The 17,504-nt window shown below is 36.6% G+C and overlaps 1 protein-coding gene across 3 annotated transcripts in view; it reads right to left on the bottom strand.

The window, feature by feature from the left end:
- The window catches only part of ANO3 (anoctamin 3), a 357,402-nt gene that overhangs the window by 33,160 nt on the left and 306,738 nt on the right, over positions 1–17,504 (bottom strand). For all 3 annotated transcript variants that reach the window (XM_072969684.1, XM_072969685.1, XM_072969686.1), the window contains 3 exons: positions 8,512–8,594; positions 7,966–8,106; positions 7,295–7,459 (listed from right to left, as the gene is read on the bottom strand). In XM_072969684.1, coding sequence (XP_072825785.1) covers positions 7,295–7,459; positions 7,966–8,106; positions 8,512–8,594 — 389 coding nt within the window. The remainder of the gene's footprint in view (positions 1–7,294; positions 7,460–7,965; positions 8,107–8,511; positions 8,595–17,504) is intronic.

Here is a 17,504-nt window from a genome sequence, read left to right as displayed (position 1 = left end):
TCTGAGATGGGAAGCCGTCATCTCCCCACCAACGCTTTGCTTGGGGGTGCTATGCAGAAATCAGCTGGGGAAAAATTAAAAAGGCAAAGGCCAAGGAAGGGCAAGGTTGTTGTGAAGAGGCAAACTAAGGAGTTCTAGGCGTGTTTTAACGTTCTTCATCTCTGAGTCAGAGGCTCACAATCTAGCTCACTGTAAAAAAGGAGCTCTAAACAGACTTGCAGAAGCAAAAAGAGACTCCGCTTTTCCAGTAATCTTCCTTTTTGAATTTCTAGGAATTGTGGACATACATATGAACAAACTAAACAAACGCATTAAAAAAAAAGGCAACCCTCTTATTAGATGAGTCATTTGGTACCGCTTCCTTTTCAGGTTAAGCTATGTGGTCCAACACTTTGATCCACCCTATTCTATAATAACCTATTTGAATTGTAATTACCAGTGTGAATCAGGTGTTAGGGAAAGTTAGGTACATTTTTAGGTCTTTGAGGATCAGGCCCATGAAAGAAACATAGAAATGGATGCTCCAGACTCTAAGACGGAAATGGACAATGAGGAAGAGTCCAGAACCAGCATGGAGAACTTACATTTTCTGTCAGTTACGGTGTGCTCTATGTGGTACACGGAACTTAAAATGAGAGGAAGAATACCAAAAGGAGCTTATCCTTTTATTGACAATGCCGAAATGGTTTAAATGGCTTAATCCAGCAATTTCAAACTACGAGAGTATTTCTGCTGTCATGTTCCTGTTTTTTCTTAAACATTACACATTAATCATGAAGCTAGAGAGCTGTCATGCAACCAATTCTTAAATTAATTAAGGTTTGATTGTCAAGCAACAAGAATATATGTTTTTTAAATAATTGTACATTTAAAAATTTTATTAATATCTTTTTGGAGATATTTCCTGGTGATAGTCACCATGCTATTTATGGCACCTCCAGTAGCATAATATCTTCAGAGGCAGCAAAATAAAGAAGGGATTTGTAAAGAGCAACTCCTGGCTTCAAATTCTACCTTTGTAATTTTTTAGCTATTTGTCTGGTAAAAGATGTTAAAGATAATAACCTGAAGTTTCAGTTATTGTTAAATTATTTGCAATTTAATGCAAAGATATGATTTCTGATCTTGGCTATGTATCAAAATTACTTTAGATCCGTTAAATCAGTGATTTCCAAACACTGTTTTGGGGTCTGACTGGATCAAAATCACTTGGTGAGAATTATGGAAATATTTTGTTTTAAATACAGCCTCTGTAGTCCCACAAAGAAGATTCTGAATGGGACTCAAGGATCTGTAGTTTTTCAAAAGTGTTCCAGGTGGTTTGATGCATAATAAAAACAGGAGACAATCTTTAAGCTACTTTTACAATCTGTAAAATGGAACTGTCATCAAATTTTTATTATCATGACCCATATTTTGCTCCCAAATTGAATATTTATTTAGGAATGCCACAACCCACCTGTTTTAAAAGCTTAGAGAATGCATCTTCTTTGATTATTTGAATGAAAATAACAAGGGCAGAAAACTTAGAAGACACTGAAAATAAAACTCCAGTAACAAAAATAATTTTGAGCACATGTAATATTCAAAATGTGAGGCTGTCTTTAGAATAAAATACTTAAAATATATTCAAATAATATATTCTAAATACATTTTAGGCAATAGGCAAAGATCTGAGGATACAAAAATGAGGAAGCTTAAGCCCCTACTCACGAGGAGTTTACACCCTGACAGTGGGAGAGAAGACATGTCCCAAGCACTGTAACAGAAGAGTACTCTCCAAAGGGATTGCTTAATTCTACCAGGAGAATCTGATAAGGAGGCAGGATATGTCCAAGCACTTTGTGAGGAAAAAAACCACACATACAAAGAAGAGATTATTTAATTTCACATACAGGGTTGTGAAATACTTTATGAAGGAAGTGACCCTTAACTGAAATTGTCAGAGATGAAGAGATAGTCTCCAAGAAGACAAAAAAGAAAAAAAACGGCCAATAAAGGAAGCACGGTGAACCAAGAGGCAGGGGTATGAAAAGAGCAGTATGCCAGGGAGCAAGCACAGGTGGTTCTGCAGGCTGGAGCCCAGGGTATGAACACGAGGGAGCAAGAAATTCAACTCAGATAAGGAGCGAAGGGAAAACTGGCTTTAGACAAGGGAGTCCGTCCCGTGCCATTTGTATCTGAGGCAGTGGGAACCTGTTACGCAGTTTCCAGTACAAAATAAAATGATCAAATCTGTAATTTAGAAAGACCCCTGCATCACTAATAGTGTGAAAGGGAGACGGGAAGAGTTGAGAATAGAGAGAAAGACTAACCAGTTAGGAGGCTGCGGCAACGGTCCACGCTCGGAAGGACAAGCAGCTGAACTAAGGAAGTAGGAGTGAGGAAGGTGAGCAGGGAAAAGACGAGAGCGCTGTTATGGGCACGAAATTCACAACAGTCACTGCTGAGATGAAAGAGACAAAGCAATGCACGACTTAACGGCTTCTGGTTCTGTACATTAAACATTAAAAGCTCCTGACTTTAAAATACTGTTTGACTGAGTTGAACTATTTTGCCATGCTTTCAATTCATAATTTCATGCATATGGCTTATAATGTATTAGGCTAATGAGCTATTTTGACTGAGTCCAAATCCCTCACTGCGGGGATTGGTAGTAGAGGGATCACAGTCAAGCTGTTAAGAAACACAAAGTACTTTTGTATGAGCTGTATATTCAGGGTTAGGCCTGAAAATAACACAGGGTAGCATATGGTCTTCTAGGTGAATCTTTTTGGTGGTATAATTTCTTTAAACACTGATATTTTGGTATTAATGATATTAATCTATCCTTATTTGATTAAGCCCTTATATTAATCCTATGTGTTCAGGTGAGTCAGAAGGATTGCTTAGTAATCTGTGAAGTGCTTTTGCATCCTGAGTAAGAAGGAAATTCATAAATTCAGAAGGGCTTTTTTTTTTTTTAACCCGGATTGAATCGGAGAAATATAACATTCTTTTCACATTTGTTGAGTTGGTTGTGTAGTTCACTTCCTTTATGCTAAATCCATTTACACATCTTCTCCCGAGTTAGTTGCAAGGGCAAAGGAGAAATGGTCTAATGCACTTCCAACAATTCCTGGATCTTTAAGCCAAAATGCCCAGTGAGTAGAAACACACATTTAGAAAAAGAAAAGTCAGCTCTGTCGTCTCCTGGGAGCTGTGGATGCTTGCTTCACAGCTGTAGGCACTTAAGTAGAGTTAGTGGGATTTTAAGGGTCTCAAAAGATGGTTTTTACGATGAAAACAGTGTTATGCTCACCTGTCTACAGAGGTTTGTTTTCTGTCAAGTGCAAGTCTTTTGAAGAAATACTACATTAAGCTTCATCAAACATACAGCCTTAGTGAGAAGTTATATCTGAACCTTATGACAGAGAGAAGTGCATGTACGAGGGTCAACTGTGATTCTAGAGAAAGGGTAGTTACTGAGCACAGGGATTGGAGGCGAGGCAGAATCAGAGTTTAAGGGACTGGGGATTAAAAAGCAACTGGAATAATATAAAAATGGAGCCTGGTACACCAACGGAAACGGCAGCCAAATTTCAATTTTTGCAATTTCAGTGATAAAGAATCCTTTTGTAGGGAAAATGGGAGTAAAGGTTCCTAGTTCGTTCAAATGCAGTTCCAATCATAAAAAGCTCCTCAGCTTAACTGAAACAACAATTATTCCACCGGGTAGGACCTAAGGATTGAACCCTGGATCTGGAAGTTCTGTTCCCAGAGCTGTCATGCTTGCTTTCCCAAGCAAAAATTAATTAGCCACATTTGGCTGCTTCATTGTCTTTGTCTGCAAAATATTTTCCATCTTAAAAAATATTAGGCCAGTTCATTAATCCACTCAAGATGTTTTTGAAGATCAGTAGGTCTTTGGAACAAATTGTCATATAAACACAGGAACACAGGGTACTCTTTTGAAGGCAATAATAATTGATGGGGGAGGTGGGGATTAATAGACATGAAACCATTAACATAGATTGTCCCCAATGGATACAATGCGTTTATAGTAGGAAGGGAGAAGAGTGGCATTTTGGATTGAGAAAAGTGACTTTCACTCAATATTTTAAATATGTTCATATTGTTATAAATTTTACAATAACTGTCAATTTCATAATTCAAAGCTTAAAAAATGAACTTTAAAAGGAAGAAAATAAAATTAAAACATAAAAAGGAATAAGTAAGACTACTGAAAAATCAGCACAGTGGTATGATTTTTGCATGAACTACGTAAACATTTCAAATTTTCTTCTATTTTAAATATAGATTTGATTAAAAGACATAATATGACAACTTATATGTGATTCTCTTTCTTTCCACAGACAGCTGTGAGTGTTTAAATATTTATGGGTAGTAGGTAACATTTAAAGGAAAAAAAGTAAAAATTTATATACAAATGCAGATGTGGTCTGAAGAATTTAGAAAGACCAAAGAAAAGATCATCAGCATTTCTGTATCTTGGACTGGAGGGAGATAAATAATCAAACATTACTGAAAGATGAGAAAAATGGGGAGGAATAAAGAAAATGTTGGCATTTTGCAAGAAAGGCGGTGAGAGTATAGACAGACTTTATAAAGAGAAATAAACTTTAAAAAATTGAAGACAAGCAAACAGGAAGAAGGTTAACATTTATTGAACACCTTATATTCACTAGAGGCAGACCTCATTTAATTTTTCAATACCTCTATGTCTTTGTTTTATCACCCTCATTTGAAAGATCAGGAGATCCAGGTTCAAAGATGTCATGCAGAATGGTCAGGAAGTCACAAGCTAAACAGCAAATCTCGGCTTTGCCCAGCTTTGCCTATGTTCTAAGTCCACTGCTTTTTATCCGGACACCAAGTTGAGGAACTGACAATACCAACTGAGGAAGGCCTGGGCAGTGTTCAGAGGGGCAGGGGAGAGAGGGAGCATAAATGAGGGCAGAAGGAACTGAGTGTGTGTGTGTGTGTGTGTGTGTGTATGAGAGAGAGAGAGCGCAAGTGAGCGAGCTGGGATGTACTCAGCCACTGATAAACATTTCCTTTACTTCGTGAAAGACAAAATTTTAAAAATGACTTAAAGTTGTTACCTAGATGGCTTTATGTATAAATCATACATAAAGTAAAAATAAAGTACATTTCAATGCTGATTTGTTTCAAAATTTTTTATCATGGTAGAATGTTTTAAAAGTAAAGGTTATTTTTCTGATTATAAATCAAAACCAACATATCGAGATAAATACCTGAATGAACAGGAAAAAAATCAAGTATTATCCCACTCCTGAGCTATAACTATTATTCACATTTTATTGACACTCTTTGCAGTTTCAGAATGCATATGTGTTCCAATGGGAATAAAGTGAATTTGTATACCCTTCTTATGCAACTGTATGTCATGTGCTTAAATAATATTAAAATTTAAAGTTCAACCAACCCACTAAGGATAAGAAATGAAATCAATTTAAGATTAGGTTAGCTGATTGCTAGTGCTCCTTAGAAATAAATACATCAACTGTCAGCCTCCTTTCCCTTAGATAATGGGGTCAACCACAGTAACCTCTGTCTGCTGGAAAAGTATCATAATATACTGGTTTCAACAGAAGTAAGTTCTTTCACTATCTGCCAGAAGAGTTAATTTAAAAACCATAAATATAAAAATCTACAATGTCCATGCTGTGAATGGCTCCTCCTTCAATGTGGTGACTTTGCACAATGCACACCCTGAACTACCTTACATAGGCTACCATACGAGCCTCTCAATCCCAACACTGTATTTTTTCTATGTTTACTGTTTACTTTAATTTAGGTGTCAAAAGCATAAAGTAAAGTATTTTATGGCTTATTTGGAGATACAGTAAAAAATATTCTCCTTCTACAAATTAAACCAAACCTGAAGAAAGTGGATTCCAGTAAAAAAATACTAACTAATGTTCTTGTATTAAAATTTATCCTTTTCTGACTAAAATTTACCCTATTCACTGTTTTCTTAGCAATTTCCCTGATTATTTTAAGGTTAAATAGCAAATGGCCCTAGTCCCCTCCTGACTAACCATGTAACACCAGTGTTAATCCATCTTTGGAATCAAATGCATATTACTTGTTTCTGACATCAATCTCATTACTTGTGTATTGCTCAGCACTCTACATAGATGATCTCATCATGTAACTGTACCAGCAGTAGCACTTACTATCTATATGCATCCTTTGGGGCAAGTCATCTAAGCTGTCTGAACTTCAGTTTCCTCACTTACATAATGGAGAGAATATTGACCTTGTGGTGTTGTTGGAAGAATTAAAAGAAAGATATTATTCTAACCATGCCAGTTAGTGCCTCCTGACTTCACAGAAAACAGGACCCCAACCATAAACCTTGCTAAAGAGGTAAACCTAGGCATAATGCTGCCCTTTCAGCCAAGGGCTGGTTCACAAGTCAATTGGTATACATGATGCTGAACCAACTAGATGCTCTGAGAAATCATCACATTGAAACGCCGGATGATCTAAGTTAAATAAGCTACAGAAACTGACCAGCACGGTCATGAATGTAGAGCCAAAGAAGATAACAAAAGCATAGCAATGCCACAGCCCACTGGGCCCTGAGAGAAACAGAGGTCATGGTTAGGCAGGTAGTCTCTTCTTGATAGAACAAAGCAGATATGCAAACAGAATCATTGAAAAAATGATAGAAATAAGAGAGAGAAAGAGAGAAAGAGAAAAAGAAAGAGGAAAGAGAAGGGAAGAAAAGGAAAGAAAAGGGAAAAGGAGGAACGGAAAGGAAGGAAGGTAGGAAGAAGGAAAAAAAAAGCTTAGTCCCAGAGAAATAAAGATGGAGTAGCTGCCTGTTTTCTATTTCACATGAGGTCTTGGCAATAACAAGGCTTCACTTCTAAACAGATTTTCCTGTATCTTTCCAATAAATTCTCTGTGGTTGAGTTTGTTAGAATAGTCTTGTAGTCTAAACAATCCCTTAGCTGAATGAAAAGAGCATAGCACCATTTCCAGCACACATGAGACACTCAATGAGTGGAAGTTATCACCAAACAAGACTAAAAACTCAAACAGCAAGGAAGACAATACAACTATCAATGATTTTACTTTTGAAGACTCCATCATGTAAACCACATACAAGAAATGTTTTCTGTTAAACCAAATTGTCGTTACCAGAATTGATGCTTGGCCTTCTTTTGGCTTCCTATAAATCTAATTCAAGTATAAAGGAAACATAGATCCCTCCCCTGCTCACTCCCTTTTTACCTATTAAAAAATTGTAAACACTTACCAGATTCAGAGCCATAATGATTACAAAATTGATACAGACTGCAGCAGCAGATGTTGCAAACTGCCAGTGTTGTTTGATGAAATTCCACTTGAATGATGCAAACTGTTCCATGACAACCAGGCGATACACCACGACTGCAAACACTGCAGTGATCACCAAAGAAATCTACAGTATGGGAGACCAGAGGAGACGTCCATACTTGGCATCATTAACAAAACAAAAGCAACACCATAGATCCAATACACTGTCCCCTCAAGAGCTAGAGAAATTTACTTTTCCAAGAAAGGATACATCTGTTTAATTTTTTCCTTTAAGGAACTAAGTTACATCAGAGTCAAATAGTGTAAGATTTCAGTTGTTTGAGTGTGTTTTGCTATTCAAATTTCCACTTTCCAATGAATGCTTGGTTTAAAATAGATTACCTCATCTAATTTTCATTTTCTCTTAGATGATCTCTATCTCTCCCAAAGAGTGTTTTATTTAAGGGTATGCACAAACTCCCTCTGTAATTACTCCATTACCTTTTGTTTTCATAGTATATATGTATTACCAAGGTATTGAATAGGATACAGTTTCTTACAACCTCAGGGTCACAAAATGAGTTGGTATCCTAAAACTTCCTTCTAAACCTGGAATCCCACAACATTCTGAAATTGATGGTTATACTTTACCATGAAGAATATTCCTGAGATGGAAACAAGAAGACGAGTGACTTTGTCTGAAGAAGGCTGATGTGGCTCAGGTTTTCCACTGATGGGGTTCACTCTTTCCATCTTGTAATACTTTGCTTCAAACTGGGGACGAAGTGTTTCCTATGAGACAAACTAAAGTTACTTCAGTATCAAATCATAAATTTAAAAAAATCATCTAATAGTTAATATAAAATTCCCAGAATTTGGCCTACTTTTATATCAAGACTTGAGAAACAAGTCTTAAAAAACAATGATGTAAGTTGTCTTCCAAATAAACCCTAAAGTATATTTTAATTAGCACAATTTTCCACTAATGCAATTTAAGGGAACATCATAGAAGTGCTTTGAAAAAAAGTCACTGACTTCTATTATCTTCATAAAATAATAATCCTGTTAGTTAAAAATGTCAAGGGAAAACTGAATGGTGTTCAGCTATTTCCAGCTTGGACGTTAAGAACAGTGAATGATTTTTCTCTACCATGTTTTATTCCAGTTTCCTAGTCTCCTGGTCTCCTAACATCTTACCTCCTCCTCTTCCCATTCAATAAGGTCCCAAGTGTAGGTCAGTGTGCTTCTTCTCCTTTTCCAAAATTCCAAGAAGACTGTGGCTATAAATTATAATAACATTATTATTATTATTACAAATCTTTACCCAACCACATCACATTCTGTCATTATTGCCTTTCTTCTTTGGAATTATGCATTTATATCATACTATTAAATAATTAAAATTAACTAAATTTGTATTAAATTTATACAGGTGGAATTTTTTCACCTTATTGTCTCCTCCCTATCTCTGTACACTGCCAATAGAATGCATTCCCGAAGAGGAGTGATTTTTTTTTTAATTGGAATAAATTAAGTGGAAACTTTCATTAGCCTATCAAAGTGAAACCACAAAAGGTCAGTATTACTGAGTTAAATATTTATTGTCTTTTTGGACTTGTACATGTATATTCAAAATTTTCTAAAAGACCCCAATAAAGCCTTCTCCAGGAAAGAAAATTAAGATCAAATGCTACTTGGGGGGGTGGGTATAGCTCAGTGCTAAGCATGAACCAAGTCCTGGGTTCAATCCCCAGTACCTCCATTAAAAAATAATACTTAAAAAAAAGACCAGATGTTACTCTTCCAGGACCCAGAGAAGAAGGGGGTGTGGAAGAGGGAAGAAAAGATCAAGGTTATTTTGGTAGAAGGTGAGGAAAACAGAGACTGGAGGAGACATTCTTGGGTTGCATAGTCTAGGTGGACTCAGCATGGTTGACACAGACTCGATGGAAAAAGTAAAGGGATGCCTGAAACATTATCTGGATTTTCTGGGTAAACAATTAAGAGAAAGAGTGTGTCCTTTCTGGTAAGTAGGTTTCATCTTGCAGCATTCAAGACTTTATGGGCATAACCAAGAGCTCACACATGCATCCTTAAAGATCTGTGGTACCCGTTCCTTCATCCAAACATCCCATTTATCGACTTGCTGTCCTCCTATTTGGGGCAAGGTACTCTAACCTCAGGGGTCTCCTTATCTAGTAGAGGGAGACAGTCCTCTAACAGAGCTAATTTACATTGTAATCAGAGTTATAATTAGGAAAAATTAAAGTACAAGCAGAGAAACATAATGCTTTTTGGAAGGAAAAAATGCAAGCAACTGATGAAGCGAAGGAGTGAGGTCTTCCTCCCTGTCTGCTTTCATTCTCCTTTTGACTGCAGTGCAAAAGAATGACAGGAGAAGATGGTTCTAAGGTTTTGTTCTGTTGTTCTTTATAATTAAAAATCAGCCCCAGCATTGATTAGGAAAAATTACAATTCATAATTACATTATCTTACATTTTATCACACTTTAGAATTACAAAGCACTTTCGCACATATGGTTTAATTTTAATTGTCACTATTATAACTTGCACAATTAGATATGGCAGGTATTATTATCACCAAATTTTGGAAACAAAGGTGCAGATTGTGGCCAAGATCACATGGCCAGTAAAAGGCAGAGCCAGGACTGAAACTCTTGCTAGTTACTCTGCTCCCACATTGGCTGGAAGATGTGGTCCTCGGGTTCTTGTTCGTGTGTGTGTGTGTGTGTGTGTGTGTGTGTGTGTGTGTGTGTGTGTGTATTTGTTTATCCAGGTCTACTATAAGTACTGCTATGTACTGATTCTGTAAAGTTCTAAAAGAGTAGGTATGGCTAAAAGAAACAATGCAGCTGAACTCCACTGACAACAAGACAAGAGAAGTTCTCCAAATACTGGGTTTGCTTTTTAAAAATTAGGCCACAATCACTGTTACCAATAGGGAAACCCAGAACTGGGGTTAGTGGGAGACAGAGGAAGTAAACTGAAGGAGAGACACAGAAAAAGGACGTATTAAAAAGGAAAACTGAAGATTAAAAAAAGCACTGTGTTAAGTAAGGAAGTACAACATGCAGTGATTATAAGCCTGAGACTCAAAGTCTTCATATAGTACATGACACACAGAATGCACAATAAAATTCTAATTACCACTGATCTCAGTCAAGGTTTAAAGTTTACATGTCATAATCTCTTACTTTACTTTCTCAGCATAAACCTGGGTTAGAAGCATCTCCCAGAAATTCTAAGAAATAAAAGGAATCTTGGTTTTGTGAGTCTGAAAAATGGATTTCGTTTAATTTTAACTTTCACAAATTTTCACAATTTTTTAATTTAAATTTTAACAATGAACTAGCCTTTGTGTTAAAAATCCATTCTCAGTTTGAGATATATTCATTTTATTCACTGATTATTTATTTAAACTCTCGAGCGAATCCATAGTCTCAATTTTAAAAATTGTTAACTAGAAAGAGGGTGTTCGGAGTAACCTATCGGTATGCCAAACATCGAGAAAGAAGGAAACTGCTGTTTACTAATCCCTATTAAAGTTAATAAGAGCACAATAAATAATAAAAATCACTTTGAAAACAGAACAGTGGTTGATTCTGCCGGTGAGGTGACTGGCGGATGACACGAGGGGAATTTTGAGGTAATGAAATATTCTAAATTTTAATGGGAGTGATGGTGATAGAAGTTTACATACTTTCCAAAAGTGATCAAAATATACATATACAGGGTGTAGATAGATAAATCAGACATATTGCAGTTATCCATACACAACACCCAGAAGAATATACAGCGAAGTGTGAACAGTAATTGTCAGGGGAAGTGGATTAGAGAACACTTTCACATTCTACAAAGCATGCATGGTACAAGATGTATGCGTGGCTTATGTTCTCTTTATATTCCCAGTGGAAAGTTTATCAGCACTTCTCCTTGGTCCTGTGAAGCTGGGTTGGAGATGGAGCTGGAGGACAAGAGGCCCTCAGTGAGGGGGCGGGGGGCATCTTGTTACCGGGGAAGCCAGGTTTCATGTGCATTGTGGAGGGAGAAGAGTATTTTGGAAAAGCCGAAGACGATGCCCCTAATTCTGTTCCTTAGTGACGATGTCTTGTATTTATTTTTTCATTCCTACCTCTCTGACTAAAATGACAAACTTTTTTCAATTTTACAAAAATTTCAAAGATGCACATTGCATTTCCTCATGCCTATTTCCAAAGGTTTCCTTTGTGATCAAAGTCAATGGCATAGAGTAACAGAATCATAGGGTCAAGCATGTAAAAGAGATTCGATTCTATGTGTCATTTGTTCCAAGTTACTTATTTTAAATTTGCAGAAAACAAAGCCCAGAGTGATTGACATGTATCAATGATCTTGTCCAGAAATCTGCCAAAGCATCTACAACACTTTATTACACTTTTTGCTTTTCCTGCTTCTCCTTCACTTCAAAGGTAAGTTTCTCGAGGGCCTTTTGTTTTTTCTCTTAGCATTTTTAGTGCTTAGCACTCTGAAAATGTCCAATAAATGTTTATTAGATTGAATTACTGAACAGAATTCAGTGATTCTGACTCTAACTCCTGGTCGTGTTATTTGCATTATTCCAAATTATGCTCCATGGAATTTCACTAAAGACAAAAGGAGAAAGTCACTCACCAGAGAAGCCCCTTCCTGTGCGTGTGTGTGTGTGTGTGTGTGGACAATCATATTCAATTTCACTTGGAAAAATAATTATTTAAGAAGTTTTTAAAACACTTCACTACACTACTTCAGGGCAGGGCAGTGACTAATGAGAGGGGAGCAGAGGCAAGAGGTCAATTCCAAACACAAATGGAGTTAAACGTGTCTGAATGGAGACCAGAAATGAATTCTAAGTATTGTTTTCGTCGGAGGAGATAAAGAAAGTCTTCTCAAAAGAAGACCCAGCTCCAACAAGAGTTTATCAGAGCAACCGCTCTGTCATGGCCAATTTGGACAACACCCAAGCACTACTAAAGACGCCTCTATTCCCCAGATTCTTTTTTCGGCAACATCTGCCAGCACAACGTGCTCTCCCCACACATTATTGCAATATCCCTGTACACGAGGTAGAAACAGAAACCTCACTAAACAGGTTCTGCAATTAATAGAAGAGCCATGAACATGGAACATTTAAAATTTTCCTGCCTCGGGACAGTTACTGGGATTTTTCTGGCCAACACCTTACAGAAATGCAGTTAATGAAGTTCACTGCATGAGTATTGAGTAAACTAATTGATATAAAAAACCTATAAATATGTGAAGTGGCAGATTTTAAATATTTGGGCTGAACTGTACTTGACAGAGCCACAAGTGGTTAGTCGTGGAACTGGTTAGTCAAGACCTGTTTGTCTTGCTAAATTTCCTCTTTGTCTAAGGACATGGCTTCTCTTCAACATTACTTTCTTCAACTTTACTTCCAATTTACATCCCCTTTCTCTCCCTCTATAACAACACTGTGTAAGAAACAAAAGAACAAATACCTAGGTTCTAAGAACCTGGGGAGATCAGTATTTGAACTATAAACACTGAAAATCTTCACCAATTTCTAAATTCAGACTTGTTTATTTTCCCCCCCTAGGAAATTTCATTTAGGAATAAGAAGCTACATGTAAGTAACATCACGCTATATTAAAATAAAACTCTCACCATGGTCTTGATCAGAGCAGACTCTTAACTTTGATATAAAGTATCCCCTAAAACTAACTTTTCCTGTCACTCAGTACAGTATTGACATTTATATATTAAATATTTTAGTAGCATTTGTTCATATTAAAATGGATACTCTCAGATGAATGGCTAAAAATTAGAGGTGTCTACACAAATAACTTGTCAGATTTTTCCTTTTTTAAAAAATAAATGTAATGCTTTTAAAGTACAGAATTAACTTTTCTCAGACCCTTTCCTCATCAGAAAGATGATTCACTTATTTGATACACTTTCTTTCCTTAACTCTGTTGAACATTTTCTGATTACAAATGTACCACCAACAAAAATAACAGGAACAGCCCTTGCTTGCTTCTGAAATACAGAGTCTACGAGTGCCTACCATATATTAGGTTTTCCATAAACATATGCTGAATGAGTCAATTAAACTGCAAAGCAGAAAACAGAAGTCACCTACAATCCCGCCATCAATTACTATTGCAATTTTGGTAATTCCACCCAAAGTGTTTTTCTTGAGCAGCACATTTAGGACTGATACGTTACTGTTATTTAGAGATACGATCATACTGGTGGTTCACTTACGACAGATAAAAGAACAAACTCATAACTGAACCCTCTAAAGGCCTCACCTTCCTCACAGGCTGGCCCTTCCTCCCCAGGAAAACTTCAGCAGGACGAGGTACTTGCAGAATTAACCCCCGGATAGCTTGTGGCATCCAGGAAAGTGCTCTAGAACTAGAGTTTGCATCCATTCTGATTGGCCAGTGCCAGAGTCCTAGACGTTGTTAAATATTTGCCTTTTCACATTTCAAGCATCCCCCTGGAACTGAATACTTAGAACTGTACTTGGCACCATAGATGAATGCCAACCACTATAAAATAAATTACCAACTTCATTTTTATACTAAACACAATACAATTTATCTTCTTCATCAAGTTACAAAGACCTTCAAAAGACCACCTAGGAATGGCAATGTGGTGCTGCAGAAACAGCATGGCTTGGGGTACAAATGTTCTGGGTTTGAAAGCTGCCTATACTCTTTTCTAATTGTGTGACCTTGGACAAATGACTTAAACAATGTTAAGCCTTTGCTGCCACAACTTAAAAAACAGTAAAATCGTCTTCATAAGGTGGCTGCAAATTAAATGAAGTGCAAGCTGTAAGAGGTCTAACTATGCTTAATTCATTTTAAGAGTATAACAAATCATAACTAATTTTTAAACATTCTGCTACTTGTTATACACAGGAAACTTTGTAGACAAAGTTCTTGGTTTCCATTGTATAAAGATATTGGACATTTTTCTGCAGGAAATATAGGGCTATTGTCAATTATTTATATGTTTATTGTTTTGCTTTTATAAAAATTCAGTTATACAGTTAATTTCCATATAATACTTTCTATCTTTTGCTTGTGACCCAGAAAATGGCGTATATTGTCCTTTTTCTTCTTTCGTATTTACAACTGTAAATCTGTCCCTTGAGTAAATAATTCAATTCAAAATTATTTTTTGAGAGCACAATGTTTGTGTATTCTTATAGAGTATACAAAAAAGAAAAGAAAATGAGCTGCATCATGGCCCCAGAGAGGAAGAAGAGAACTAGCATTTAATAAGCACTTTCAAGATCCCAGACTTTATGCGTGGTATTTTTAATTAACTCCTATCATTTCCACAACAACCCGGGTGAAATAAAGATTATTAATCTCCTTCAGTAGAGAAGCAAATTGAAGCTCTTGGAGGTTAAGTTACCTGAGGAAGTCACTTGGCTGAAATTCAAATCCAGATCCAAATGCTGACCATTTTCTACACCAAAGGAAAAATTATTATTTCTAAACATGATTTGGAATAGAACTTTTTGAGCTACATAATTTGCAACATCCTTCTGGGAAGAAATCTGCATCATAGACAAAAATGTTTCAGCAAATTTCTAATAGACCTGAATGAGATGAAGAGCTTCTGGGAGGTCAGCTGGGAGGTCACCGGATGCCCAGTGGCCCAGCAATCAGAAGTCTACAGTCTTGTGACCTGATGCCCTTTTCTGTTTGGAATCTCAAAATGACTACTAACCATTCTCTTTTCCTGTAAATGTCTCTACCAAGACAGAAGTCTTTGCATTGGTCTTTTAGAGGATTTTCTCCTTTACGGTATAACTAATAAAATTTTGGCACATGCTTATAGCTTAATTGTCTGAAAAGATTTTTTTCCTTTATTAAACCATGATATCTGAATTTGTGGAGACAGACACGCAGAGGTAAGCACAATGCTTCTTGGTCCACGATTCAAGCAAATACTCAATTAGTCCCAGAATAACTGAATTGTTTATATTTACAATTCTGATGTGTCTAAAAGCTCCCTCTAAAAAGAACCAGAATCTTCGAGTTTTCCAAATACTGAGTGGTAGAGTGGCCTGGAGTTTTCTTGACAGTTGACTAATGGGATATTGAGTCAGGGAAATCTTTACTTTGGGTTGAGTGAGGTATATTTATGTGATCTGCAGACACTTCCAAGTGCTGTTTAATTATTGCTAATTATCCTAATGGAGCAATGGATTTTGAGGAAACTCTTCCAGTTTGGATGCTGACTCTTTCGCATGTCAGAGCAGGGGATGTGTGATGAGACGCAGATGTATGGTATCCCACACTGATAGTGGAAGGGAAATAAGATCTGAAACATATAGAGCCAGAAACTACTCTACAGAAATTATTCACAAATTTTCAGTCATACATGAAACACACTAGAGATTTTCCCAAAGTTACAACACTATTAAAAATGCATGTGGCGTTAACAATAATGAATTTTAAAGCCGAAATAAACTTTTCAAAATTACCAATAATAAAAATTTTCAATGAACTGTGCTAGAGGAAGAGGAAAGACTCAATTACTTCCTTATTCTTTCTAAGAAATATTTTTTAAACATTATAAGCAGAGATAAAAAATACAGATAAAAATGTAGGACAAAAAGCATTACAAAGATGTGTCAGGCAGCTAATTAAAAGTTACTTTTCTAGATCTTGATTCTATGTAGTATTTGGAGCTTTTTAAAATTCATAAATTTGTGATTTTCTGTTTACTTTCCTGTCTTATTTTATATTCATAATTTTGTATTCTTTTCTTAAAGAGAGCTTCCAAAATTGTGTGTCTCCTTCCCATGAACAGCTACAATACAGCAAACACATTTGTGCCAGCCATCCTGCTAAATGTCTTACACATATTTACTCATGAAATCCCCACAACAGCCTCATGTACAAGAAATGATTTTATTGCTACTTTACTGGTAATCATACCAAAGTTCAGAAAGCATAATCATCTGGCCCCAAAATGAACTGGACTCTGAAAGCCAGGTCACTCTGACTCCTAAAGCAGGGCTACTGGTTTAAAGCACTTATTCGAAGGAGAGAATTTACAACCACCCTAGGTGTTTTTAAAAAGGATTCTCTCCTGATTCAGCACAAAAATGCCTTCCTGTTCCTGTAGTTAAAAACTTCTAGGAACTATGAGCTTAGTTAAATCTAACATGTTTTCATTGTTCTCTGCAAAATGTTTACGTTCTCTAAATGGATGAGAAAATCACTTGTCGGTGTTATCTGGTGCCCATGAACTTGATTTCAAAATCCCCTTCAAGTCATGAGTAAGTTTGCTTTTTCTTCTGCCCCAGCTTCTGAGCCAAGGAACAAATTCAGAATCTTCTTCAGGGTGTACAGACCTCGGCCCGGCACCTCAGTCTCTCCTCACTCTGCCCCTCTCCAGGTCACGGCTCAGTGCTGAGAACACTCAGCAAATAAACTCTATGTTGCTGCTAGGTTATTGTAACATTTCAAACCAGAAAGAGACAAATTAGAGATGCCAGGATTATCTAATTATTTGTCATGATTTTTTAAAAAAAGGATTAATAAATCATTAGATTCTTTCCTAAAGGTGTCAAAATAAGTTATACTACTATCAAATCTGCCAGTTTTGCCATTTTACCGTATTTAATCCTAGTAGTAACTTCACTTAATTAAGTCCACATAAAAATAGATTACATAGTTGATAAATTAGGCAAGAGCTGTCTAAAGATGTTAGACTTTATAATGAAATTAGGGTTCTAAAAGATGTAAACTTGTGTAACAGTAGACTCCATCATAGGGAATGAATCACTTGCGAAAGTCGTACTTCCACACGACAGGATATCACATACTTGCTGAAAAGAGCAATATCGTTTCCCAGCAGGCTGCGACTGCAGGGTTGAAAAGGTGTTTTGGGTGCTAGGAATAAGAGGCTGCCCTTCAGAAGTGTAGAGGGAGCCCAGTCCTCTTCATCTTGACAGGAAGCCCCCGTCCCGGTATCCTAAACACACACACACACACATTTCCCTCCTGTTGTCACTCTCACTTGGGTCCACTGGGACTAAATAAATTTTGCGCCTTAACTCTGTTCACATGTTACTCCAAGATCAGAATTTCCACATTATTCCTTCACCCTCAGATTTTGATCCTCTAGTTCTAGGGAAAT

The sequence above is a fragment of the Vicugna pacos genome, chromosome 10, assembly GCF_048564905.1.
Source record: "Vicugna pacos chromosome 10, VicPac4, whole genome shotgun sequence".
Taxonomy (NCBI): Eukaryota; Metazoa; Chordata; class Mammalia; order Artiodactyla; family Camelidae; genus Vicugna; species Vicugna pacos.
Note: the sequence above shows the minus strand (reverse complement) of the source record. Positions and strands in the feature narration are given on the sequence as shown.